The sequence below is a fragment of the Natator depressus genome, chromosome 23, assembly GCF_965152275.1.
Source record: "Natator depressus isolate rNatDep1 chromosome 23, rNatDep2.hap1, whole genome shotgun sequence".
NCBI lineage: Eukaryota > Metazoa > Chordata > Testudines > Cheloniidae > Natator > Natator depressus.
In genome coordinates, this window is record NC_134256.1 from 6,811,596 (window position 1) to 6,839,327 (window position 27,732).

Consider the following 27,732-nt stretch of genomic DNA (forward strand, 5'->3'; position numbering starts at 1 on the left):
TATACACACAAAGCATGAAAAAATACCTCCTCCCACCCCACTCTCCTGCTGGTAATAGCTTATCTAAAGTGATCACTCTCCTTACAATGTGTATGATAATCAAGTTGGGCCATTTCCAGCACAAATCCAAGTTTTCTCACCCCCCCCCCCCACACACACACACAAACCCACAGCAGGAGAGAATCACAACGGGGTGGAGAAGCAGAAAAGTTTATTTGCAGCTGCAAACAAGGTACAGGGAGAATAGAATCTCAAATCCTGCACACAGAGCAGGAAGTTACACAGGCTTTTATACATCCTTTTTCCCAGCATACTTATCCAATAGCAAGCTGCCCTAAGTATCCATATAGCCAGCCAATCCAGTTCCCAGCTAGTTCCCTTGTTTTTTGTATCATTTGTTAAACTATACATAAAGCTGCTTTATTCAGCATTGTTCTTCCATATCTCCCCTGTTTGGCCTTGTTTAGTTTCAGGCAGTCTGACTCTGCAACATATTGTTGCAGATCCTCAGCATAACTGCTGCGAGTGCCTCCAGGTGGGGGGGCCAAGGACACTTGGGCCTAGTGCGCATAGCTGCTGCGAGTGCCTCCAGGCCGGGGGAGGGGGGTGGGGGGGGCGCAAGGACACTTGGGCCTAGTGCGAGGGGGCTTCATTGACACTCGTGGTCTTCCATCCCCTCGAGTTACCTAGTGGCCATGCCCCAGTGTCCCCAACAAAGTCATGCTTTAGATTGATAGATTCACAGATTTTAAGGCCAGGAGGGACCATTAGATCATGTAGACTGACTCTGCCATATCACAGGCCATAGAATTTCACTCTTTTACCCTGTATTGAGCGTAAAACATCTCCCAGAAAAACATCCAGAGTAGACTCAAAGTCTTCAAGAGATGGAGACTCCACCACTTCCCTTGGTAATTTCCTCCAGTGGTTAGTGCTGCATCATTTGGGCCTGTGAGTTCTTGCCTACTCTTGTTTCAGTGAGGGCATCCGGGTCTTCACCTTCCTCCACAAGGCCAGAGTGCATTGAAGCCCAAGGGAGGAGAGACGAAACCACTCAGGACACAGCAGCTCATGAATGAAGCTCTGAAATGAGCAAAGAAGGGACAAGTCATTTAAATTGCTACCACCTGTGAAGAGACATATGATTAATCAGGCAAAAGGTAAATCTAAAGTCTAAACCCCAAGCATGGTCTTGGTCAGACGGGGCATGGACAGAGGTACCCCTCTTGCACTGAAGTGTCTCGTCAAGCGCTGTTGTGGACAACTGGAGGGGAGAAACGGAAAGGCTGAAGAGGAGATGTAAGCTGGTGGTGACGCTCATCACAGCTGCTGGTGTGCTGTCTAGCGGGCTGTGTATTGTCACTCAGTATCCTGCAAGGAGCCTTGGACAAGTGAGCTGTGTGAGAATCCTGCTCAGAACACAGCCCAACTCCCTAGGCTGCTCAGGCAGCTGTACTGATCACAGCAAAAACCATGTGTCTCTAACTGGGGCCCGGACATTTTCTTCCTGTTCCCCAAATGTGACATCAGAGACACTCAGGTTTCCCAGCAGCTGTGCTGAAAACAACAGGGACGGTAACATGACTGCAGCAAATGATCCTCACAAGCAGCAAGGGGCCTAGCTCTTCAGCTCAGAGACCTGAACCTCAGAGGGTGGGGGACGGGGTCCTCACCACAGGGACCCCTCATCTTCCACAGGGGCGCAGGGCCCAGCTCCTCAGTGCAGGCCCAGGCCAGCATTGACAACTCTTGTGATTTATCATTAATCTTGCAATATTTCATCTCAAACAAAACAAAACAAACGAGTTTCAGGCTGTGGATAGAAGCCAGAAAACATGGTTCAGGTGTGACCTAAAGGCTCAGAAACTAGAAGTCAGAAGTAAACAAAAGGGTTTTTTTCTAAGTATCAGAATTTTAAGTCGGTGTTGTGGATTTTTCGGTCCTGACTCATGATTTCTGAACTCCTGGGATTGGCAACATTACAGGGTTCAGAGTAGCAGCCGTGTTAGTCTGTATCCACAAAAAAAAACCAGGAGTACCTGTGGCACCTTAGAGACTAATACATTTATTAGAGTATAAGCTTTCGTGGGCTACAGCCCACTTCATTGGATGCATTGAATGGAACATATAATAATAAGATATATATATATACACATACAGGGAAGGTGGAATTTGCCATACAAACTGTTTGTATGGCAAATTCCACCTTCTCTGTATATATCTTCTTACTATATGTTCCATTCAATGCATCCGATGAAGTGAGCTGTAGCCCACGAAAGCTTATGCTCTAATAAATGTGTTAGTCTCTAAGGTGCCACAAGTACTCCTGGTTTTTTTACAGGGTTCAGGGAGCTGGGCCCCGGACCAGTTCTAGGGGTGGACAAGCAGGACGGTTACCCTGGGCACCAGCTTCCAGCGGCGCCAGACCGCTGTGTCACTCTACATTTTCTTTTCCTCCTCAGGAGTGTATGGACCAACGTTTTCTGCCCTGGGTGGCAAAACGGTTAAGGCTGCATCTCTCTGGGACTTATCCACGTGGCTCCACTAATTAGGTGGACCTGGACCCTGGAGAGGACATGGAAGGTGAGGTGATGGGGGAAAATAGGGGGTAGGTGGGGGGAAATAGGGGGTGGGTGGGGTCAGGACTAAATTTAGGGCATCCCAGCCCCAGCTGGGCTGCGTGCGACAGCCAGAGAGAGACGCAATGTATTATTTATGCCTAGCTTTTGGTTTGGATGGCTTTTCAGAATTGCTTAACTGGTATAGAGGTTAATTAATGTAGTTCCTAAAATGAATGCTACCTCCACCAGCTGCTTAAAATGTTTGGATTTAGCTTTGTCTGGGAAGATGTATTATAGCTTTAAAGTTTGATTTGCAGTATCACTCTTGTATTTTCTAACCTGTCATGTCCCAGCTCCAGCTCTGGGGCTGCAGTGGCCAGGAGAGATACCTCTCCCCAAACAAATTCTAAAACAATGGAAATCACTTGGATTCCAGAGAACTGATTTCCATTAAGTTTTAAAATTTATTTGGGGAAAGGTACTGGAAACCATCAAGGCCAGATCTTTGCTATCTGATATAGTTCTGGCTCTTCAGAGTACTCCCATTGACTCATAAGTAGCAAGCACTAGGGGGTTTGACGTTAGATGCTTTGTAGGATGAAGATCTTATTTGCTGGCTCTTTGAAGCAGGGATCTGTCTGCAACCTCCGAAGCCCTGTGTTAATGTGCTTTGTTTACTTAAGGAGCTTGTAAAAATGTAATGAGTTTACTCTAAGGTTTTGAGTCGATGACACACACAGTGTGAAACCAGAACTTTGCCTGTTTCTACAGGGCTCTGTTGCACTTGCACAGTGTGGCTCCTCCTAAACACTGTGAAAGTAGAATGAATTATATTGAAATTATAATTCATTAAAGAAATGCTACTTGAAGGGTTTGTTGAAATATAGTTGTCAGGAAGAGAAACATTAAGGAGTGTGAGACAAGGGGTCCTCAAACTAATTAACTTAGAGCTCCTACTGAGCTAGGAGATTGGTAAACTTAGTATGCAAATAAGATATGTACGTATATTTGTCAGTTTCTCTTTCTTTTGTCTCTTATGTTAAATTGGCTTTGGCTTAGCTGTATAAATAAGTTATCTTGAACCTCAGAGAGGGGCTCACATCTGGGTGCATTAGCAAAGCGCTTTGCTAATAAACAGAGTGGTCTGACAAACTATGTGAGTCCTGAATCTGACTTTGACAACACTCTTTAAAATCCCCATAACCAACCACTTGATGTTTTACTTCCCTTCATATTTTCAGTGCTGTCACTTGTTTGTTTGTGGTTTTGTTTGCTCTCTGTGTTGCTTTATTACTTATTTTTACTGTTCTGTGTGTGAAGTATTAAATTAAGAGTTGACATCCCATAGAAATTGTAGGTTTCAGAGTAGCAGCCGTGTTAGTCTGTATTCGCAAAGAGTACTCCTTTTCTTTTTTCATAGAAATTGTAGAAGCCTGAGGGAATGCCTTTTACTCTCCTTTCCAGTATCAGAAAATATTGTATTAATATTTGCAATGAGAACATGACTATTTCTACTTGACTCATAGATTTGTTTAGCATCTTCAAGCTGAGCTCAGTGTGCAGATAATATGCATGCAAGAGGGATAGTTTTGTGAACTGCAAAAGTCCATAACATGCTACTGTTTTGGGAGATGCTTTGTTTTGTCGAGGGCAGCTTTCCCTGAAGATTTAGTGGTCTATGGTAGGAGGAGGTTATTAAACTGGGCCTCTGGTCCATATTTTTTATGCTTTCACTTAATGGCCAAGACTTTGTTTTAGTTATATAGCTGTTTTCAGTAAGCCACATTTTGGTGTGTTTACTAGCTTGAGTGGTTATACAGGATGATAACATACATGTACTCCAAGGGCAGTGTTAATATTCTTTTTATTTGATTTCATATTAAATAAACATCTTAAGCAGCTTGTTAATTATCCCTTGTTTTAATATTCTTTCTTCTTCCATACCTATGAACTGTTTAAAAATATATATTATATCTTGGTTTTTTTGTTTGTCCCGGTGGCGCACATCCACACATTACCTCGATATTGGTACTGCACATAACAAAATTCATTCCGCACATGGATGTAAAATATTAGAGGGAACATTGGTCTGGTTCCTGGGAGAGGTGGGCCTTAGTTCCTCAGCACAGAGCCTGGAAGAGGAATCCTCGTTCTCACTATTCCCTTCTAGCTTTTACAGCTGAATTTTATTTGGCTTATTCATTCATTTTTAACATTTAGTGGCTGCTGTCAGAAGCTTCACTCCCTGAGCTGCTGCCCCCCCCCCCGCCCCCGCCTTCATGTCCCACAAGCTAAACTGACTTGCACAGAGTGGGAGAGGCAGCCAGACCATACACTCCCCCTCATTCTCCAATGCCCCCATCTGCCAGACTGACCTGCATGGAGTGGGAAAGGCAGCCAGATGTCCTGCTACTGATGCCCACAGTGTTCAAGGCCTCACGAGCGAAGTCTTCTGCTGTCTTTATATAGCGGTTGGGTATGATGTTGTTGGTCATGTTTGTGGAAACTAAGAGAGGCAGGACACTCTAGAGGGGGGAGAGGGGAGACAGAGTGGAGAGAGTTATTGCCTGTTCTCTTGCATTCTGGCACAATCTCTAGGCTCAGTCTGCCTACTAGTCAGACACCAGAGTTGATCCCTCACAAGGCTGGCAGTGAAGGCCCAATCACCTTCACTATGAAGTCATGAGAGTTTCCCACCTCAGTCTGACTGTTGCAGCCACAGAGGAAGGGACGATGCTAGTCACAGCTCAGCTTGGTCGCTCCCGGTTGGAGGGGTAACTTTAGAGCCATGCAAGATGGCTATTTTCCCCAATGGGTGAGCATGCTAACTCATGGTCCAAGGAGGGAGAAAGGGATCAGGAATAGAGAGTGGGCTTCTGACACAACACAGCAAATCCCCTCTGACCTGAAGAGGGGCAGAGAACAGGCTATAAGCTTTTGTCTGTCTCCCTCACAGCATGGCCAGATTTTCATAAGTGCCCTACACCCAGCAACTCCCATACAGAGAATCCCCCTTCCCCTCCTCCTTCCTTCCCCCCACAGAGAGTAATGGAGAATCCCTTCCCCTCCCCTTACAGGGAGCTGTTGAATGCCAGCAGCTGGCAGTGGAAAGTGCTGCCTGCAGATGGAGCAGTGGATCATGGCAAGCACAGACAGCTGCATCCCCAGACACCTCCTGCAACTGCTGGCCCCAAACTCCAGAGTGCTCCTTGCCCTTGCGTCCGCAGGGGAGAAGGTCTCATTGCTCTGTACCTGCACTAGGATGCCCTGGGAGTGGTACTCGGCCTCCAAGCCTCTCGAGAAGAAATCTACAAATCTCTGCAATGGAGAGAAAATGGAAATCAAGCCACAGGACCGCAATGGAGCAGGAGAGGGGAAAGGGTAGCGTGGCGGGGGGAGGGGGACATGTCACAATGAACGCTCACAAGGGAGCTAAGAAACCTCAAGAGCAGATCCTGAAAGGACGGCTGGCTGGGACAAGGCCCGTTGCTCTGGCTCTGATGGGGAGCTGGTGTGAGACAGTACTGGGTGCCCTTAGTAGGGCAAGCACACGGCTGTAACAGGAGAGCTGCTTTGTAGCTTATGGAGACCAAGGGAGGGTGTTTTCCAACCCCACCCCCTTTACCTAGACAGGATTTTCAGGTGCAAGGAAGAAGAACACATTTGTTTGTCTAAACGATTGGCTGAACAAGAGGTAGGACTCAGTGGACTTGCAGGCCATAAAATTTTACATTTTTATTTTTGAGTGCTGTTTTTTTGGTACATAATTCTACATTTGTAAGTTCAACTTTCATGATAAAGCGATTGCACTACAGTACTTGTATTAGGTGAACTGAAAAAATACCATTTCTTTTGTTTTTTTACAGTGCAAACACTTGTAATCAAAAATAACTATAAAGTGAGCACTGTACACTTTGTATTCTGTGTTGTAATTGAAATCAGTATATTTGAAAATGTAGAAAACATCCATACCTATTTAAATAAATGGTATTCTATTACTGTTTGACAGTGCGATTAATCACGATTAATTTTTTTAATCCCTTGACAGCTCTAGCAGCCAAACAATCAGGTTGACACTGATAGTTGCTGGTGCCAAGATGGGGAGCACGGTACTGGCGAGGATGGCGGAGGAGATTCTCTGACATCAGAGTCCTGGTGTAAGAAAAGCGATGGTGCCAGGAGGACATACACAGGAGGACTACATAACTCTTGGTCCCTGGCAGTGTCAGTCAGTACTAGGGCTGGCAATTCTGCTACTAATATATCCCAATATGCCGTTGACCTTCTTGGCAACGAGGGCACACTGCTGACTCATATCCAGCTTCTCATCCACTGTAATCCCAGGTCCTTTTCTGCAGAACTGCTGCTTAGCCAGTCGGACCCCTGCCTGTAGCAGTGCATGAGATTCTTCCTTCCTAAGTGCAGGACTCTGCACTTGTCCTTGTTGAACCTCATCAGATTTCTTTTGGCCCAAACCTCCAATTTGTCTAGGTCACTCTGGACCCTATCACTACCCTCCAGCATATCTACCTCTCCCCCCAGCTTAGTGTCATCTGCGAACTTGCTGAGGGTGCAATTAATCCCATCATCCAGATCATTGATGAAGATGTTGAACAAAACCGGCCCCAGGACAGACCCCTGGGACACTCCGCTTGATACCGGCTGCCAACTAGACATCGAGCCATTGATCACTACCCGTTGAGCTGATGGAGCTCGGCTGTTCTCTGTGGTGGCAGATGACAGAACAAGGAGCAATGTTCTCAAGTTGCAGTGGGGGAGGTCTAGGATGGATATTAGGATAAACTATTTCACTGGGAGGGTGGTGAAGCACTGGAATGGGTGACCTAGGGAGGCGGTGGAATGTGCATCCTGAGAGGTTTTTAAGGATGATTTAGTCCGTGCTCGTGCTGCTTCAAGCAGGGGGTTGGACTAGAAGACCTCCTGAGGTCTTTTCCAACCTAATCTTCTATGATTCTATGGGAGATGAAAGACTGCTAGGAACAGGGGGCACAGGATGTAATTTTCCTTACCTTTGTAGCACTGTACATCGTGGTCCCTGGATAGGGGCAACGACCCGCTTCAGAGGACAAGTTAATGACGACCCCCTTCTTCCTGCCATGAAGAGAGATAACTCCGTGTGAGGATGGCCCCAGAGAGCACCCAGGAAAAAGGAGAGAGGTGTGCTCATTGCCCAGGCCCAGCCCATGCCCCTGGGGGGGCGGGAGGGGAGAACCCATCACCCCATTACAAAGTGGGGGCACAGGATTCTATGCTGGAGTTTGCGGCCAGACTCCGCCTACCTGTCTGGCGGGGAGAAGAGAGTTCCTTTTGAACTGAGGGAGAGGAGAACGTGGATGGGCTGACTAGGGCTGGAATGATCGTCTAGAGCTCAGGAGCAGGGGAGAGGTAGAGCTTGTTGCCCAGGCCGTGCCCACCATCCAGGCTGAGGGGACGGGGAGGAGAAGGGAGAACCCATCACTTGGAGCAGGGGAGAGGGAGAGGAAGAGGGAGAGCTCATGGCCCAGGAAGGCTCCTGATCAGTGCGGGACAGGTGCAGCTAAAGGCACATGCCACCCCGAGGCACAAAGAGGGCACCACGCTGCAGCCACTGTCAAGTAGGCCCAGTGCACATGGCTCCCCCGCTGTCGAGCCACAGTGATTTCCTGCTGCTTGCACCTGCTGAGCATCTGGGGCAGGACAATCCTGGTCATCTGCAACAAGAGGCGTCGGTGAGACATGAGATAGGACGTGCCGCACAGCCTGCCAGCAATGCCCTGTCCACGACAGGGGCCATCATCAGCTCCTGCCCTCCCTTAGCAGCCATGCCCTGCAATGGCAGAATCTGCCTCCCACCCCCCAGATTGTCCTCCCTTCACCAGCCACATGCGACAACCCTCATCCCGCCTGCCCTGCCCCCGCCAGCTACGCCCCCCAGTGGCAAGGCCTGTCCTCCCCTCATCAGCCAGAGACCGCAGAGGCAGAGACAGTCCTCACCCCTGCCCTCCCCTCACCAGCCACACGCCCCTGACATGTCCAGCCTCATGCTCCCAAATCATCCCCTCGGCACCCTCTTTCCCTTAGCAATAGGTGCTGTCCCTATGTCCCTGTCCCTCTCCCATTAGCACTCCCACTGCCCATCCTCACACTCCTCTTTCCTTTCACCCACCAGCCCTTCTCTACCCAACACTGGAACTGCTCTCTCTCCCCTTGTAAGGATAAGGCCTTTGTCTGCAGCCACATTGTAAGGCCTAAAGCCTAAGGCCTTCGTCTGCAGCCAGATTAAAAGAGCAGCCGAGCAGCAGCCATTAGCTGAGAAGCAGGAAGTCGCATCCTCACATTCCATCTAAATTATTACATTGTTTTAATGTAATATCAGGCTGTTAATAAGGAGACCCCATCCTAATGGCCCCCACTATCACCAGATAAAGAAACAGTTTTGAATGGTTAAAGAAAACTTAATTTGACAGCATCCTGTCTGGCAAGCAATCACTTATCAATAGTTGTGGTTGGGAAATCCTCATTTCTTTATTGTTTTGTCACTATGGTCCCCACTTCCCTATTGTTTGTCTGTATGGTCTCTGTCTGGTTCTTTGATTGTTTCTGTCTATTGCATAATTAATTTTGCTAGGTGTAAATGAATTAAGGTGGTGGGGTAGGACTGGTTAGAGAATTTTGTTACACTACGTTAGGATCGGTTAGTAAAATTTTAGTATAATGATTGGTTAAGGTATAGCTAAAAAGGACTCAAATTTCACTATATGAACTGGGGTCCAAAAGGAAGTTCTTGGGGAACCAACTCCAGGACACAGCCCCAAAGATCAGAGCTCCCAGACCTCAACACTGCCAATGACACCGTGCAGAAACTAGAGTCCCCCAGATGGACCTTGTCAAGGTTCCTTCCCCACTCTGAACTCTAGGGTACAGATGGGGGGACCTGCATGAAAACCTCCTAAGCTTACTTTTACCAGCTTAGCTTAAAACTTCCCCAAGGTACAAAATTATTTTACCCTTTGTCCTTGGACTTCCACTGCCACCACCAAACATTTATCTGGGTTATTTTATTAGGAAAGCATTGTTTGGAAACGTCTTTCCCCCCAAAATCCTCCCAACCCTTGGATCCCACTTCCTGGGGAAGGTTTGATAAAAATCCTCACCAATTTGCATAGGTGACCACAGACCCAAACTCTTGGATCTTAAGAACAATGAAAAAAAGCATTCAGTTCTTGAAAAGAAGAATTTTAATAGAAGTAACAATAAAAAGAAGCACCTCTGTAAGATCAGGATGGTAAATACCTTACAGGGTAATTAGATTCAAAACATAGAGAATCCCTGTAGGCAAAACCTTAAGTTACAAAAAGACACACAGACAGGAATATCCATTCTATTCAGCACAGCTTATTTTCTCAGCCATTTAAAGAAATCATAATCTAACGCATATCTAGCTAGATTACTTACTAAGTTCTAAGACTCCATTCCTGTTCTGTCCCTGGCAAAAGCATCACCCAGACAGACACAGACCCTTTGTTTTTCTCCCTCCTCCCAGCTTTTGAAAGTATCTTGTCTCCTCATTGGTCATTTTGGTCAGGTGCCAGCGAGGTTATCCTAGCTTCTTAACCCTTTACAGGTGAAAGGATTTTTCTTCTGGCCAGGAGGGATTTTAAAGGTGTTTACCCTTCCCTTTATATTTATGACAGACTTGATCCTGACTGGCCATCAAGAAAAGTTCATGTGTCTTACAGGGAGTGGTGAGCACTGTATGTGTAGCATGTACAGTCTGTTTTTGGTGATTGTTAATAAATAGAGGATAAGGATATTACTGTGTAAGGCTCTTTCACTGGTAAAAGGTCCTGCAAACCCACAGGGTTATGCCTGAGCCCTAGGAAGTGGGTAAAGGTGGGTGCCCCTAGAGTGTGTGAGTATCAGAGAATTTTGTATGGGTAACCCCCTGCGGTTTCCCAGGAGTTTATCAGTTCCTCATGTCATGCCCCATGTAAAAGAAACAGGAGAAAGCCACCAAAGCTGCCTAGGAATGCCAGCTCTATTTCACTTACCTTTGCCACTGAGAGCATGTTGCAATTCACAATATCTGACAGAGTCTAAAGAGAGAGGGAGTGAAAGGAAAAGACATAATGACCTCTCCTTCCCCATTGTCACTGACAGCACTGAGATTGCCACCCCTCATGGACGGGTTAGCGCACACATCTCTGTCACTATACATGCTCGTGGTTATTGTGGTGGGTAGCACTCAGAGCCCCAGCCACTATCTGACACATCGAGACAGCCCCTGTCCCACAGAGCTCACCCTCTAAAGCGAGAAAGAGACAGCAGCAGGTTTAACATAGCTTAGGCAGGAAAAGGGGAAGGGTGATCAGATCCGACAGTTACTTAGGCAGTTAGGTATTTTGGCACCTGAAGACGCAGATAAGCACCTAGGGGCATTTTCAAAAGCCATCTCCCACTGTTTTCAATGAGATTGAAGCCAGGCCCACAGACAAAACTGCTGCCACTCTATGGCCCAGGGAGCTAGACAGGGCACTGTCGAGGGATGGGGAGAATGAGGGAGAGCAGGGCACTGATGGGAGCAGGAGGCAGATTTAGTTGGTTGGGGCGCAGGAGGATGTGGAGGCAGGTGAAAGGCTGAAGGGGGTACAGAGGACAGTGATGGGAGATGGAGGGAATCAAATGGCAGTGGTGCAGTAGGGAGCGGATTCCCCGCCAAGCAGCCAGGGGAAGGCCAGTGTTGCCTATTCTCACAAACCAATTGAAAGTCACAGGATTTTGTGTCTGAAGGAGGAGCTGTCGTGAAGATGCAAGAAGCTCCTCCAGTCCCATAAAAAACACACGAGGAGTACTTGTGGCACCTTGGAGACTGACAGTGAAACCTGTCTCCAGTCCCATAGAGTTTTCAGGGCTGGGCAGAGCTGTGGGTGACAGCCTTAGTGGTGAGCACACAGACCTGCCCTGCCGCTCAGCCCTGCCTTCACATATGGTCCGAGAGCACAGAGAGGATCCGGGGGGGGGGTGGGGGGGGGATAGTACAGGGCCCTGCCTCCCACTGCCTTGAGACTTCTCTACTTGGGAACCAACTCCAGGACACTTCTACTTGGGAGAGGAGAAGGCCTCAGGGGGCAACGAGGCAGTGGAGAGGGTAGTTGGGGAGGTGGTGCTGCCGGGTCCAGGGAAGGAGACAACCCCCAGGTCAGTGAGCCAAGGGTGGGGGGAGTCAAGAGCTAATAAGAAACGGCTGGCAGTTCGCCAGTCTCAGAGGTGGGGAGAGCCTGAGTGCAGCTCCATCTGAGGAGCCAAGGAGAGGGATGCACTTCTGTGTGCAGTCAAGTCAACTGAAATTCTCACACACACACGGGCAGAATAGCAGAGGAAGTTATGAAGTCAAAGTACAGACTAAAAAACTATGGTTTGATGAGGTCTTTAAATTCTCATGATTTGCATGCCCTATCTCATGACCATCGGTCTCTTCAGATTGGCAGTTCTGCAGAAGTGCCAGAGACTCCATGAAATCCACTAGGGACTTTGCTATTGCTTTTAAGTGGAAGACACTCAGATACTATGGTGATGGACAGCAGTACAAAACCCTAAGAGAGACATAGGGCTTAAATTCAGCTGGAGCCGTCTGGAGGGAAGCTCTGGTAAATATTTTTTAAACCTGCAGAAGCCCTGGTACCCCCTCTCCCCCGAAGCCCAGAGCCCCTGCAGCCCCCCAAGTCCTGAGACCCCCCATCCTGTCACTGAAGCCTAGAGCCCCAAAAGGGGGGGAGGGAGATGCGTGGGGAACTCTGGGAAATAATCTCTGAGAATTTAAGCTCTGGAGAGACAGATAGGTGATTGCCTGTGGGGACTATATAAGTAGTGCTCTATGTACTTCCTGTGTGAGGCCAAGAACCGGGGTAGATCAGAGGTGGGTCTCTCTGTACAGAGTGGCAAAAGGACAGTCGCTAAGGGTGTGGAGTGGGACCAGCACGGACGGTGTGAGCCACGGTAAGGGTCCAAAGGGACTCACCTTGATACAGAGGTGAAGGGATAAAGAGATTTTATTGTCAAATAATACGAAAGCCACAAGAGGACTCTGTGGTGAAATTCAGTATTGCCTTTGAGACTTTGTTACACTGGGCTCCAAAGATGATGTGAAATAGAGACTGAGCAGCATGCCCCAGGGAGACATGCCCTATGTTTACCTGTCACCTAATTCTTCACATAGGAAAAGCCCAGTCACAATAACTCTGCCCATTCCCTGGGCACTCTCTTTCCCCTGCACCGAGATCCACCTGAGCCAGGCAAGTGGGAAGAGGGAGGTGTCAGGGAGTGGGTGACAGCTCCCCCAATTCTGGAGGCCAGTCTTTTAACTCAACTCACTTAACATGTCTTCAAAGTCGACATTCCCTTGGCTGTACTAAACGTTTAGCACATTTGTGAACAACACACTTCTACATCCTTGCTAGACATGAAACTGCAGAAAAACCTGAGTGTCTCTGGATTAAGTTTAGAAGTGTGAGCAACAAGGGTGATGTCATGGTGGGAGTCTGCTATACGCCACTGGACCAGGGGGATGAGGTGGACGATGCTTTCTTTCGGCAACTCACGGAAGTTACTCGATCGCAGGCCCTGGTTCTCATGGGAGACTTCAATCACCCTGATATCTGCTGGGAGAGCAATACAGCGGTGCACAGACAATCCAGGAAGTTTTTGGAAAGTGCAGGGGACAACTTCCTGGTGCAAGTGCTGGAGGAACCAACTAGGGGCAGAGCTCTTCTTGACCTGCTGCTCACAAACCGGGAAGGATTAGTAGGGGAAGCTAAAGTGGATGGGAACCTGGGAGGCAGTGACCATGAGATGGTCGAGTTCAGGATCCTGACACAAGGAAGAAAGGAGAGCAGAAGAATACAGACCCTGGACTTCAGAAAAGCAGACTTTGACTCCCTCAGGGAACTGATGGGCAAGATCCCCTGGGAGAATAACATGAGGGGGAAAGGAGTCCAGGAGAGCTGGCTGTATTTTAAAGAATCCTTATTGAGGTTACAGGGACAAACCATCCCGATGTGTAGAAAGAATAGTAAATATGGCAGGAGACCAGCTTGCTGATCTTAAACACAAAAAAGAAGCTTACAAGAAGTGGAAGATTGGACAAATGACCAGGGATGAGTATAAAAATATTGCTCGGGCATGCAGGAGTGAAATCAGGAAGGCCAAATCACACCTGGAGGTGCAGCTAGCAAGAGATGTTAAGAGTAACAAGAAGGGTTTCTTCAGGTATGTTAGCAACAAGAAGAAAGTCAAGGAAAGTGTGGGCCCCTTACTGAATGAGGGAGGCAACCTAGTGACAGAGGATGTGGAAAAAGCTAATGTACTCAATGCTTTTTTTGCCTCGGTCTTCACGAACAAGGTCAGCTCCCAGACTACTGCACTGGGCAGCACAGCATGGGGAGGAGGTGACCAGCCCTCTCTGGAGAAAGAAGTGGTTCGGGACTATTTAGAAAAGCTGGACGAGCACAAGTCCATGGGGCCGGATGCGCTGTATCCGAGAGTGCTAAAGGAGTTGGCAAATGTGATTGCAGAGCCATTGGCCAGTATTTTTGAAAACTCATGGCGATCGGGGGAAGTCCTGGACGACTGGAAAAAGGCTAATGTAGTGCCCATCTTTAAAAAAGGGAAGAAGGAGGATCCTGGGAACTACAGGCCAGTCAGCCTCACCTCAGTCCCTGGAAAAGTCATGGAGCAGGTCCTCAAGGAATCAATTCTGAAGCACCTAGAGGAGAGGAAAGTGATCAGGAACAGTCAGCATGGATTCACCAAGGGCAAGTCATGCCTGACTAATCTAATTGCCTTCTATGATGAGATAACTGGCTCTGTGGATGAGGGGAAAGCGGTGGACGTGTTGTTCCTTGACTTTAGCAAAGCTTTTGACACGGTCTCCCACAGTATTCTTGCCAGCAAGTTAAAGAAGTATGGGCTGGATGAATGGACTATAAGGTGGATAGAAAGTTGGCTAGATTGTCGGGCTCAACGGGTAGTGATCAATGGCTCCATGTCTAATTGGCAGCTGGTATCAAGTGGAGTGCCCCAAGGGTTGGTCCTCAGGCCGGTTTTGTTCAATATCTTCATAAATGATCTGGAGGATGGTGTGGATTGCACCCTCAGCAAGTTTGCAGATGACACTAAACTGGGAGGAGAGGTAGATATGCTGGAGGGTAGGGATAGGATACAGAGGGCCCTAGACAAATTAGAGGATTGGGCCAAAAGAAATCTGATGAGGTTCAACAAGGACAAGTGCAGAGTCCTGCACTTAGGATGGAAGAATCCCATGCACCGCTACAGACTAGGGACCGAATGGCTTGGCAGCAGTTCTGCAGAAAAGGACCTAGGGGTTACGGTGGACGAGAAGCTGGATATGAGTCAACAGCGTGCCGTTGTTACCAAGAAGGCCAATGGCATTTTGGGATGTATATGTAGGGGCATTGCCAGCAGATCGAGGGACGTGATCGTCCCCTCTATTCGACATTGGTGAGGCCTCATCTGGAGTACTGTGTCCAGTTTTGGGCTCCACACTACAAGAAGGATGTGGAAAAATTGGAAAGAGTCCAGCGGAGGGCAACAAAAATGATTAGGGGACTGGAACACATGACTTATGAGGAGAGGCTGAGGGAACTGGGATTGTTTAGTCTGTGGAAGAGAAGAATGAGAGGGGATTTGATACCTGCTTTCAACTACCTGAAAGGGGGTTCCAAAGAGGATGGCTCTAGACTGTTCTCAGTGGTTGCTGATGACAGAACAAGGAGTAATGGTCTCAAGTTGCAGTGGGGGAGATTTAGGTTGGATATTAGGAAAAACTTTTTCACTAGGAGGGTGGTGAAACACTGGAATGCGTTACCTAGGGAGGTGGTGGAATCTCCTTCCTTAGAAGTTTTTAAGGTCAGGCTTGACAAAGCCCTGGCTGGGATGATTTAGTAGGGGATTGGTCCTGCTTTGAGCAGGGGGTTGGACTAGATGACCTCCTGAGGTCCCTTCCAACCCTGATATTCTATGATTCTATGATTGCACTAAAAAAACATCTGTACCACTTAGCACAGACCCAGCTTTACTCCCTGGTTTCCAGGGAGACCAGATCATTGGCAAGACAGGAAACCAGCCGAGCAAGAATTTTTGAACAAGACAAACCTTATGAACGTTGGGGATATCCAGGAAATTCATTGGCTCTGCTGAAAAGGTCATGCCAACGTTGTTCACTGTTAAAAGAACAATGCATCAGGCCCAGCTGTTCTGAATTATGAGCATCATGTAGTAGAAACACTTGGCACTTTAGAAGCAATACAAGTCTGTCGCTAGGACCCAAAGAACCAGGTTCAGACAGGCCCAAACAGGGAGGTTTGGATCTGGATCCAACTATTCCCAAAACTGGGGGGGATGTTTGGGATCTTTGCTATAGTGTACATCTGCACTTGGAGCTGGGGGTATAATTCCCAGCTGAGGGAGACATACCAGCACTAGCTCTGATTGAGCTACCATGCTAAAAATAGGGTGTAGCCACGGTGGTAGAAGCTAGCCGCCCTAGAAAACCAGACATCACACAAACCATAGGTGTTAGGGTAGCTTGCCCCTCCCGCCGCTCACACTACCACAGCTACACACTATCTTTAGCGTACTAGCTCAGAGCCAGCATGGGTATAGCTCCTCGAGCTGAGACTTACACCTCCAATTCGAAGCACAGACATCCCCTCGGAGAGTAAAGGGCGTGTTGAGAAGCAGCCACCAGTGGTGTCCATTTGGATTTTAGTGCATGTGGTGTGGGAGACAGAAGACGCTGGAGACTGAAGGAAATGCAAGTGGGAGTGGATGAAGACGACAGCCTACTGGAGCAAGCACGTGGCTCTAGACTAGTTAGGGGTGCCTGCCTGGAGCATAGCTAGAAGACACTGTTAGGTGCACACGTGTCCAAGGCAGCCTCCAGTCCCAGAAGACACGACAGGAAAATTTGTTCATCTGTTAGGTTTACATCAGACCCATTAGCTCAATGGAAATCAAGTGTTTGGCCAGGTTATTTCTGAGCCCGACTTGGGCGCAGTCCACTGGGAACTGCACAGACACTGGAACGGAGAGCATGACATCTGCCATCTCCCTGGGAAAGCTCCAACCACAGGCCCACTGCTTCTGGCCAAGGTATGTTTCAGGCCAGGGCAGCTGCAAAGACAAACAGAACAAAACCCAAGAGCCAATTTACCTAGAATGCCAATCTCCAGGCCCTGCAGGGCGGTTTGGATTGAGTCATAGATCTCTGACCCCTGGGTGAAATCAGCTTCAATAACTCTGGTGCTTTGGCCATGCTGCTCTTCTGGAAAGCAAAGTCAGAGCAAGATTAGTACCCTGGCGAGGGGCTGGGGAGAAAACAGAGGAGAAGGCAGGGCTGGGGAGCGGGTAGGCTCTGAGTTCAGGGTGACAGAGCCTCTGGGCAGAGAGGAAATGGGGGGTGTGTGTGTGTGTGTGGATCTAGGCTAGCTGCAACAGGTCCCTGGGAGAGGGAAAGGGAGGGAGCCTGGGCTTGCACCAATTGAGCTGGGGGCAGGAGCGTAAGGCCTGGTCTAGTGGTAATAGAACCCCTGGGAGTGGTAGGAGGGAAGGCAGCAGGGTCTGGGTTAACGGCACAAGCCAGACCCCACCTTCCACCCCTTCACTCACCCCAAGCTCTAATACTGTGCTTTGGTAACAATGCAGCTACAAGGTGACACCACATAAGATTCCCACTCTAACTGCCTAGGTGCCCAACTCCCCTGGCATCCACACAGGTGTTCGTGGAGACCCCACTCACAAGCAGGAGCCTGCCCAGCCTGTCTTACTCACCTATCTCAGCTGCCACCTGCTTCAGTTTCTGCAGAGAGCGGCTGATCAGCACCACATTGAGGCCTCTCTTGGCGAGCTGGAAAACAATTAAGGTGGGAACTCAGGAGAATCTGGGAAGCCCTAAATCTACTCAGTTTGCCCCACAGCTACTCCTGGGTCAGCTTCACCCTTGTGCCAAAGCTGATCCAAAGTAGCACTGGTTATTACCTCGTGGGCATAGGCTCTTCCAATCCCAGATGTAGCTCCAGTCACCACTGCAAGAGGAGAGAGGTACAGGCTGTAAATGCCTCCTTAGGCCAGTAGCTGAGAACCGCTCCCCTGGGGAATTTGCATGCCTTGCACACACTCCCCAGCATGGTTTTGTGCAAGCTCCATGGAGCAGGGAGGGGGACACCCTATCTAGGGTCTGGATCAATGCTAGGCTCCTCAATCCCAGAGCAGGGAGGGAGAGTCCCTCTCTACAAGTTCTGGTGAGACAGCGTCTGGGGTACTTTATTATCACCCCAAAATACTGAGAACCTGGGGGAGTTCCAACCCCTAGGACAACCCTTGCTGAGGTCATTGGCAACACCCCACTGGTTTTAAACGGTAAGTGTCTTTCAACCCTAACGATATAGAGCTGCAGTGACTTTTCACTTTGCTGCCACAAACCGATGGTACTTCACAGAGTCACCGCCACTGATTTGCCCCTGCCCCAGCTCCTCCACCCATCTGACCTGTGGAGCCCACTGGCCAGAAGGGAGGAGCAGAGCCCAGTTTCGGGGGAATAGGCCCAAGCCCTACTGAGCGACAGCCCAGTGGAGCATTCAGACAGGGCCCAACTAGGCAATCTGGAGCTCTAGCTCACCCCCATGTGAGCCCCCTACAGCCCTATAATCCCTGAACTACAGTCCCATACCTACCTGGGCAGGCAGTGTCAGGCCTACCCACCTAATGTTGGTAGGAGGCAGACTGGGACCTCCCCCTTCCTGGCCCACTGCTTCCTGCCTTCTGGCAGGCTAGGTTGCTTCCACGAGGCAGGAACACTCGGCTCCTGTCCACCCCAGCAGAGCACTCCATGTGTGGGTCCCCCCAGTACCAGCCTTCCTTCCCCCAACCCCCACAGAGGGGACATCAGTGGTGGTGTCCTTCTCCCCCTTGGCAGGGAGCCTAGTGTGGTCTGGTGGGGACTCTCCCTGGTTCTACTGGTCTCTGTTCTCCACCCCACTCACCCACTTTGCACAGTGTTACTGGTGACCCAAGGGGCCATGGAGAATGAGGCTCCACACCTCGGGTTCTGTGTCTAGAGCCAAGCATTCTGAGTACAGCAGACAGCGGAGAGCCCCCATGCCCTGCTGAGCAGCATGTCTGGCAGCCTGAGGTGCTGGGACGTCAGTCCTAGCCCCCTGCCGCTAAGGAATTTTGCTTGGCAAGTTGGCTGCCAGTCCCACTCCCTTCCCAGGGGCTTCCAGGAATGAAGTGAATGAAAGACACGAACATGCCTCATTGGGCCAATGAGATAAAGAGCCTCCCAGGGAGCCTGACCAGGGTGCAGAGGCTCTGTGCCCCTTCCCAATGTGTAGAGACAATCAGAAAGGGATTCCACACAGGTAGACACTCTCCTGCTTGTTATGACACAGGAAATCCAGGTCTAGTCTACATAGTTTCTCTGGGCAACAGAAGAACTATTGATTGGAAGCTCTTGGGGACCAGCTCTGGGTATAGTGCCGAGCACAATGGGGCTCCAGTCCTTGAACTGGTGCTACCACAATGCGGACAACAGCAGCAACATACTTCAGAGGCTACAGGCAGGGCCAACTTCTACAGCAAGTCTGCAGTATCACCAACCCGAGGCCTTCAAAGATCAGGAGTAAGGCCCCCCTCAAAATAAAACATTTTATAAAAAAAAGCTGGTGATTTGTCAACCAGGATGAATTTTGGGTTCTCTCTCCCTTTGACTTCTGGTCTCCGGGCTTTAGGCTATTTTTCCAAGCTTTTCTCTGTAACCACAAGGGCTAGAAACTACTTTTGAATTTGAGGAGAGTGGAGATTCTCCTGTGGTTACAGGATTCCAGGAGCTGAGACTCTGAGAAAAACACCCCACGTGAGAAGTTTTGGCAACACTGGGGCCAGGGCTACACTAGAAACTTTTGCAGCAAAGAAACGTTGGCTAGGGCTGAGAATTTAGAGTGACCTTGTTATACCAGCAAAAACCTTACGTTAGATGCAGTTATAGCAACATAAATGTGCTTTTCGGCTATAGCTTATTTTGCTGAGGAAACAAAAATGCTCTTTTTTTTCCAGTTATCAGCTGCAGTAGGAGGGTTTGGCAATACAGCTGTGGGGGAAACCTGAGACCCTGGCTCCCAGTCTGTTGCCTTAAGGTCTAGTAAAGAGCCTGGACCTCATTTTATAGCCCCCAGAAGGACAAAGAGCTGCGTTAACTGGAGGCTGCAGGAGTCTAGTTTCTGACCTCAGCAAGATGGGAAATGTTTCCTCTGGACATTTTCTACCCCATGCCCTGGACACTGGCCTCTCCACAGGGCCAGCATCCCCCAGGCCGTTTGGCTGGGTCATGGAGCCCCCTGACCTTGGCCATCCCTCCAGCCCGCTGGGGCTTCCAGCTGGTTCGTGTGCCTGGTGGCATCGGTCCTGGGGTTCAACAAGAACTGATGGGGCACCCGTTTGCCTCACGCCTGAAGCCCTGCGAGCAGGAACCTACCCTGCCCGGCCAGCAGCAATCAGCACCTCCTCCAGCTCCAGAGCTGGGAAGCTCAAGGCCAGCCTACAGGAGAAGCTACTAGTGCAGCTGGTGAAGATGGAGAGAGCTCTCCCCCGGGCATATTAAAACCACCTCCCGCCGACACAGCGCTGGCCACACAGGCGCTGGGGTCGGGGTAACGTAGCTCGCCCAGGGGGCGGCGTCTTCAAATTATGTCGCCATAAATGCCAGTGTGTACAAACCCGCGGGGGGGGGGGAGCCATCAGCATAGCCCAGCCCTGCCTCCCCTCTCCCCGCCAAGCCCCGGGGCGGGGGGGAACGGCCAGCGCAGCCTCCCCCCCTCTCCGAGCCGTCAGCCCCGCCCCGCAGCCCCCCGCCGGCCATCACTGCGGGGGGCGGGCCGGCCAGACCCTCCCCAGGGCCCGCGGGCCGAGCTCACCCGCCCAGGCTCCGAAGCTGGCGAGCTCCGCGCCCCTGCCGCGCGCCGCCAGCAGGTGGGTCCACACCGCGTGGCCCAGCGCCCAGGCGGCCCGCAGCAGCAGCCCGAGCGCGACCAGGGCGCCCAGCACGGGCAGCCCCGCGGCGCCGCCGTCCATCGTACCGCGGCTGCTACTGCAGCGAGCGCGCCCCGGTCTCCCCGCCCAGCCGCCTCGGCTGCCGGGCCATTGGCTCAGCCGCTCCCGGGGCGGGCCGCGGCCGCTCCCTGCACCTTCCAGCCCTGCCGCTGCAGCCCCTGGCTGCAAGGAGTTTCTCTCCTATTACAGTTTGTTCCTGGGCCCTGCCTCCCGCGCGGGGCATGTGTACCAAAAAATCGGCCTCACTGATCCTGGAGACACAGATGCCTCCCTCAGCCCCTTTGGGAAGGTCTGTGAGGGGAACTAAAATCTCCCCTGCACACTGGCGGTGTAGTCTCGCTCCCTTAACCGGGGGCCCACGCACCTGCGGTTCATAGCCCACTGGATGGGACGGATTGGTGCCGGGAACAGGTCAAAAGAGACTGGTTCCTCGTGTTTGAGTTGTTACCTGAGGCCCAGAAGAAAGGGTGTCCTGGTGTGCAAACTAAGGAAGGGGCGAGGTAGATGGGAGGTTGGCACCATGGTAGAGAAGTAGCCGCACAAGTGGTGAAACGGGCCAGTGTCACTGTCCTGGAATCTTTGTCTGACCTGATGGGTTTAGACTCAGAGCAATTCTGTGGAATAGGTTTCCTGAGCGTAAACCGTGGTCAGTGGAGCAAGCATGTAAGGATTCATGTACACCGGCCTTCAGCTTGTGGACAGTGGGTCCAGCTATGAAAAGAGACCCAAGGGGACTGGTCCAAGCTTAGGTCCTGGGAAGGAAAATTAGTGGAGGCTCTGGAGCAGTGAGATTTGGGTAAACCCAAAGTGAGTGGGGTGGAAGGCAGCCAGTCCTGGTAGACCCCCACCAAGGGAGCCCAAAGACCTGAGATGCAACATTTGTAGGCAGACCAGGCATAAATGAGTGTACTAACCAAGGGTGGAGGACTTGGAGTTTGTCTGGGACTGAGGGGCTCACCCATCACCTGCCCAGCCTGGAAAGCAGCCTGTAGCTCACTCAAAGAGTGAACTGCATGATTGAATTTTCAGAGGAAAATGATCACACGGTCAGCTCCTCTGGGGCACAGCGGTTCCCAAACTTTAACAACTCACGAACCCCTTTCACTAAAATGTGAAGTCTCATGAACCCCTTCCTAAAAATGAATATTTCCAGGGATTTTCTCCCCCATACTTCAGCCTAAATTATAAAAGCAATGATCTTGGAAATATAAAATGTGTTTTTATGAGATGCTTATTACACACTATTAATTATTATTTATCATGACAGTATTTGTATTACATTATGAAAACAGCCAAGATGTTCCAAGACCTCACTTTTGTAGCTTGTATCACTTTTGATTAAGCCTGTTATAAGACAAGGCTCCTATCAGAGGTGCCAGTAGAAAAAAAGGGTGCGGGGCGAAGCCCCTGCGCACCCTGGGGCCTGGGGGGGGGAGCACCGCTGGAAAACTGGGGGGGGCCATGGGGGCTGCCAGAAAAAAAGGGGGAGGGACCCCCGGGGGGGCATGCCGACACAGGGGCGACACACGGCCCTCGTCGCCCCCCCGTACTGGCGCCTCTGGCTCCTACGTGTCATCAGGGAGTATCAGATGTGAAACAGCAGGAAGGGATTTAAGAAGCCAACTCAAAGGGTTCCTCCAACAGAAGCATTCAGGTCCTGAGCAGTCCAGGCAAACAACGCACATTACAACAAAGCTCAAACTTGTTCTTCATAATAATTTAAAAACAATACTAGCTGCCTATTTCATTTTAAAAACAGCAAAAAATATCCACCTCCTTTTCTATTTCGTATAAGGAATCTTGAAGTTTAAATCTCAGTGTGATAGAGATGCTTGCTTTGATCTGCTTAGCTCTTGGAAGTCCAGGGGCTCCGGGCTGCTGGCCCCGGGCTGCCCAGGGTCCCTAGGGACAGTTCTGTCTGCCATTAGGAAATTTTTTCCTGAGAACCCCTTGTAACCCCAGGCACTGATGTACATGTCCCATTGTAATTTCATGGGCTCAGACTCATCTGATCCCCAGCGGGAGCTGTCTGGAGTGACTCACAACTGTGAGTGCCTATGTCAGGGCAGACTGTCAGAAAACAGAGCAGACACCTCGCTAGCCAGCCTTACCATGGAGTCACAGACAGTCCCCTTAGACTCTCCAGTCTATCTTGCTACCCAGACAAACTGGACTTTGTGATAAAAGGTCACTTAAACCAAAAATCACACCACATCAGGTTGCTCCAAGTCCCAAGAGACCAGTCACTTACCCCAGGTCAATTAGTACTCTAGATCTTATACCAAAGACAATGCTGGTAGCCAATTCTAAAGTTAACTAACTAAAGGTTTATTAGCTAAGACAAGGAAGTGAGTTACTGACAGATTAAAGCAGGTAAAATATATGTCCAGGTGAGTCACAGTTTGTAATTACAAGTGGTGGCAGTGATGTAATAAACTGTCAGTTTCCCAAAAGTCTTTTCAGGCTTCCCAGATTGTCTCTGGGGATCTCCGCTTTGCATCTGGTACACTTCCCTGTAAGAGTTCAAACAGTGTAGAGATGAAGGATTTTCCCCTGAATCCATACTTGTAGCTTCTTCTCACAGAAAACAAGCTGACAAGGTCATTACCCACATGAGCTTTTCCTTTGATGACAGAGTGAGGAATGCATTTAGAGACTCTGACATCAAATCATCACATACAATGACCACTCACTTTGAAATTAGGTCTTTTCTCTTAGAGTTTTTCATTTACATCCTACAAGCCTTCTTTCTCCTTTGATGGGTTATTTAGTTACAAGAGTATACACAATGTAAATGTTTGCTACTACATTATATCAGGATAGAGATACATGAAAACTTGCTGACCAATAATATTATGGTAAAATGCCCATAGCAACATTATATGTAAAATTATAAACATAAGCTGAAATCATGACTGACCTATGTTTCCTAAACCAGTTCCTCTGAGACAAAGGGCAAGCTGATGCCTCAGCCTTTACCTGCTAAGTAGCCTTTCTTTGGCAGGGACAAAATCCACTTTTTAGGAAGATACAACATGGAGTTTCCTTTTTTCATCAGACTGCCTGTTGCCTTGCTCCCAGCTGGAAATGCTTCTCAAAGGGGGGACAGGACTATAAAAGAATGGGCAGACACCCCTCTCTCCCCCTGTCCATCACATGGGTGGGGTCCTGACCTGAAGAGTTTGGTCAGTAATCTTGCTGGAAGCATGTGGTGAGAAATTTGCTGGAATATAATATAGTTTAAGTAAGGCACTAGTAAACATTTTGTCTTTATTTTTCTTGTAATTATTTCTGTCTTTTATGCCTCATTATTTATTCTTACTAAAAATCTGTAATTAATAATTTTGTTTTACTGTTTTATCTAATTTGGTATGTTTAAGTTGAAGTGTCTGTGTAACTATTTGTGGGATTAAGATGTCATACTATTATCTTAAAGGACTTAATATATTTGTACCCTCTAGGAGAGGGCTGGGCAGTACAGGACCTACATTTCTGGGGGAAGATCTGGGACTGGGGGTGTTTTGGGTTCACCGTGCAGTATAACCAAGGCTGATGAGAGCCAGGGTGTAGCTGGCAGGCTGCAGTTACACACACACACACACACACACAATGAGGGTGTGGCTTGCACCTGTTTGTGCGGGGCCCAGGTGGGAGCTACTTCCGTGAGGCATTGTAACTAAGGCACCCAAGGTTGCAGGGTAGGGGTGTCACAGTCCCCTATTAGTCTGGATTGTGCCCTGGTATGTCACAAATCCCCCTGCTGCTTCACATGGGTCAGCCCTAAAAGACATAGAACTGCTTATTGTAGAAGCTTATGTTACCTTTTAAAATCTAAGACTAACTCATTTGTGTGTGTGTTTCCAGTTTTAACCTTATAAATAACTCTCATTTCTTTTCATAGTAATAGATCTTTAATTAGTTTATAACAGGATTGGCTACAGGCCTTGTCTTTGGTATGAGAACTGAAGTGCTATTGTCCTGGGGTAAGAGACTGGTCCTTTGGGACTTGGAGTAACCTGCATATTGTTGAGGTTTTTTTTATGTAAAGTGACCATCTGAAACATCTATCACAGTGTCAAGCTTCCTGGGTTTCAAGATAGAGTGGCATGCCCAAGGGGACTGTCTGTGACTCCATGTTAAGGGAGACACATAATATTAGACTCAACCTTGGAGAGTATGAGTATCTCTCCTGAATTCCTAGTTTAAAACTCTTTTAATCAGTTGTGCCAACTTCCATCCCAGAAGAAGTCTGTTTCCCTCCCTACTCAGGTGGAGTCTATCCCATGAGAACAGTTCTCTGTCTGTGAATGGCTGCCAGTGGTCGAACATCCCAAAGCCCTCCTTATAGCACCACTGCCTGAGCCATCTGTTGATTGTCATAATCTTGTCCAGCCTTCGCTCTCCTCCTCTAGGGACAGATAGAATCCCACTGAAAATCACCAGAGCCTCCATTTATTTAATCATCTTCCCCAGCCTGGCACAGTCTCCCTTGGTGCATTCCAACAAAAATCGAGCCGTATCATTTGTTCCTAGATGAAGGACAATCAGTGGATTATTTGCTGCTCCCATTAGGATCTTCTTCAGCCTTACGTTTGCATCCCATATATTAGCTCCCAGCAGACAGCATACCCTGGTGTTCTCCGGATCAGCTCTGACTGGTCTGTGTGCTCCTCTTGGTAGAGAGTCCTCTCCCCAGTCATGTAGTCCTGCCTCTTTCTGGTGTTGGTTTGATACTCTGATTATTCCTCTTGTTGTTTGTCCTTCTCTTTTGTTCTCCCTTCCTATCTTCTGTGAGTCATTCTCTATCCTCTTGGGGCTCTGAACTCTGGCAATCTTCACTGACTCTTCCCCTCTTCTTGTAGGACTAGCCCGTCTACTCTTCTTCCTTGCCCTCCCACCTTCTATTACTGCCTGCTGTGCCCCTTCTTCATTTTCTAACTCAGCAGCCCTATTTCTGAGCTCAATTTCTCCTTCACTAGCCAGTCTTTTTTCCTCTGCCTGGTTCTCGTAGTCACATGCTTCCACTGGCGACTTTCCTCATCCGGCAGTCTACCCTCACAGTTTTCCAGTCTCACTTGCACCTGCAAGTTTTGAGTTTTCCCTTCAGCCTCCTCTTGCTTTCCCTCCATCATCTGCTCAAATCCCCTTTGAAACTCAACCATAGTTTCTACCTGCAAGTAAAGTCTGGAGTTGCAGCCTGCAACTCCAAACTTTTCATCTTCTCTTCCATCGGCTCCATGAGGCAGCACTTCAGACAAACGAAACTCTTTTCAGGTACCCACACCCGGATAACATACATCCCACAGCTTCTACATCCAGTCATCTTCATGGTCTCTTCCGTTCCTTGGGTCACTACCTCTGGAGCCTCTATATCTGACATAGACTTCCCACCTCAGCTCCTGTCCAGGGGAAAAAGAAATCACACAAACCAAAACCAGAACACCCCCCACACCCTCCCCCAAAGTCTCCTTACAAACTTCCACTCAAACTCCCCTGTTTTCAGCTCTGTTTGCTGGCTTCTCTGCTGGTGCACCTCCCTAAGGTCTTGGCTGTTAGATGACACTAGCAGGGAGCAGCTTTGGAGTTTTCATGTACCTCCGGGCTTTCCTGTCACCTCAGCACCTTCAGGTTTGAAACTGGGTTGGGGTCTGGCCACTACCTCCTCCTGCTCATCTGCCAGGCAGTGAATCCACATTCTTCCATGTGTCAGCCATCTTGGCTGCAGCCTGGGGTGTCTTTCCCCAAATGCTGAAGGGGTCACTCCCTACCCCAACCAAAGGGTAATCAGTGGAGGTTTGTCCCCCTCCAAAGTTGGTCATATTTCTGGGGCTCTGGTGACCCAGAGTCTGGTGAGGCAGGATGCTCCCGCACATTGGCAGGACCCTTCTGACAAGGTGTCTGTTACCAGCAGCAGCTTTCTGGCTGCTTTACCCTTCAGTGGGGCTTCTCTCACCCCTGGGCTGGACAAACATGTTTGGGAGTCCTGCTTTCCTTCCTGTGTTTCCCCACATTTGGCTGCAGGGTCAGCTCTACCTCTGCTTTCCCACTGAGGGCAGGCCATGAGCTTGCACCCTTGGTCACAGCACCAGGTTTCAGGGATTTTACACCTGAGCTGATGTGACTCACATCCCTGGTGTGTGTGTGGGGGGGGAACTTACACACCAAACACATCTTCATGGAATCATATAGAATCATAGAATATCAGGGTTGGAAGGGACCTCAGGAGGTCATCTAGTCCAACCCCCTGCTCAAAGCAGGACCAATCCCCAATTTTTGCCCCAGATCCCTAAATGGCCCCCTCAGGGACTGAACTCACAACCCTGGGTTTAGCAGGCCAATGCTCAAACCACTGAGCTATTCCTCCCCCCAATATCTTGCAGGATATTTATCCATAAAGTGTAACATGTAAGGTGACCTACAAAATACTCTTTACTTGTCAAGATTCATAATAATTGGGAGTTGTATGTATAAGTAATTGTGACAGTTTGGATCACAGAAACCCCTGGGAGCTGCCACCTGATGTGCCAAGACTACTTCTTCTCATGCTTTCCTGCCCTGGCAGCTTAGGTCTTCAGTGCCCTGCCTGGTTTGAACCAGACCTGCTAGCCTGCTGCAAACCCAGACCCAGGTCTGAACCACATCCCCTAACAGCTGTAGGCTTAATTGAAAGCAACTTACAGAAGTGTTCCTGTCTTTAACACTCAGATGCCCAACTCCCAATGGGGTCCAAACCCTAAATAAATCAGTTTTACCCTGTATAAAGCTTATACGGGGTAAACTCATAAATTCTTCACTCTCTATAACACTGATAGAGAGATATGCACAGCTGTTTGCCCTCCCAAGTATTAATACATACTCTAGGTTAATTAATAAGTAAAAAGTGATTTTATTAAATGCAGAAAGTAGGATTTAAGTGGTTCCAAGTAGTAACAGACAGAACAAAGTGAATTACCAAGCAAAAATAAAATAAAACAGGCAAGTCTAAGTCTAGTATAGTAATAAAAACTGAATACAGATAAAATCTCAGCCTTAGAGATGTTTCAGTAAG

General features: G+C 49.0%; 1 protein-coding gene across 1 annotated transcript; it reads right to left on the reverse strand.

Moving 5' to 3' along the window:
• Positions 1-233: 233 nt before the first annotated feature.
• LOC141976794 (very-long-chain 3-oxoacyl-CoA reductase-like) lies at positions 234-20,705 on the reverse strand. Its single transcript, XM_074937958.1, has 11 exons — positions 20,549-20,705; positions 17,616-17,662; positions 17,409-17,484; positions 16,792-16,902; positions 15,732-15,799; positions 10,613-10,657; positions 8,238-8,272; positions 7,592-7,673; positions 5,814-5,879; positions 4,937-5,086; positions 234-1,083 (listed from the first exon to the last, which is right to left on the reverse strand). The coding sequence occupies exons 1-11, from the start codon at positions 20,703-20,705 to the stop codon at positions 964-966; spliced, it is 957 nt and encodes a 318-aa protein (XP_074794059.1). The 3' UTR covers positions 234-963.
• Positions 20,706-27,732: the final 7,027 nt, after the last annotated feature.

Bases quoted from the DNA above. Each gene is read 5' to 3' on its own strand.
- LOC141976794 (XM_074937958.1), bottom strand. From the start codon at position 20,705: ATGGACGGCGGCGCCGCGGGGCTGCCCGTGCTGGGCGCCCTGGTCGCG. The intron at 16,903-17,408 runs GTGAGTAAGACA...TTTGCTTTCCAG, and splicing joins GCAGGTGGCAGCTGAGATAG to AAGAGCAGCATGGCCAAAGC. The intron at 5,087-5,813 runs GTACAGAGCAAT...TCCCCCCTCTAG, and splicing joins CCCAGGGCATCCTAGTGCAG to AGTGTCCTGCCTCTCTTAGT.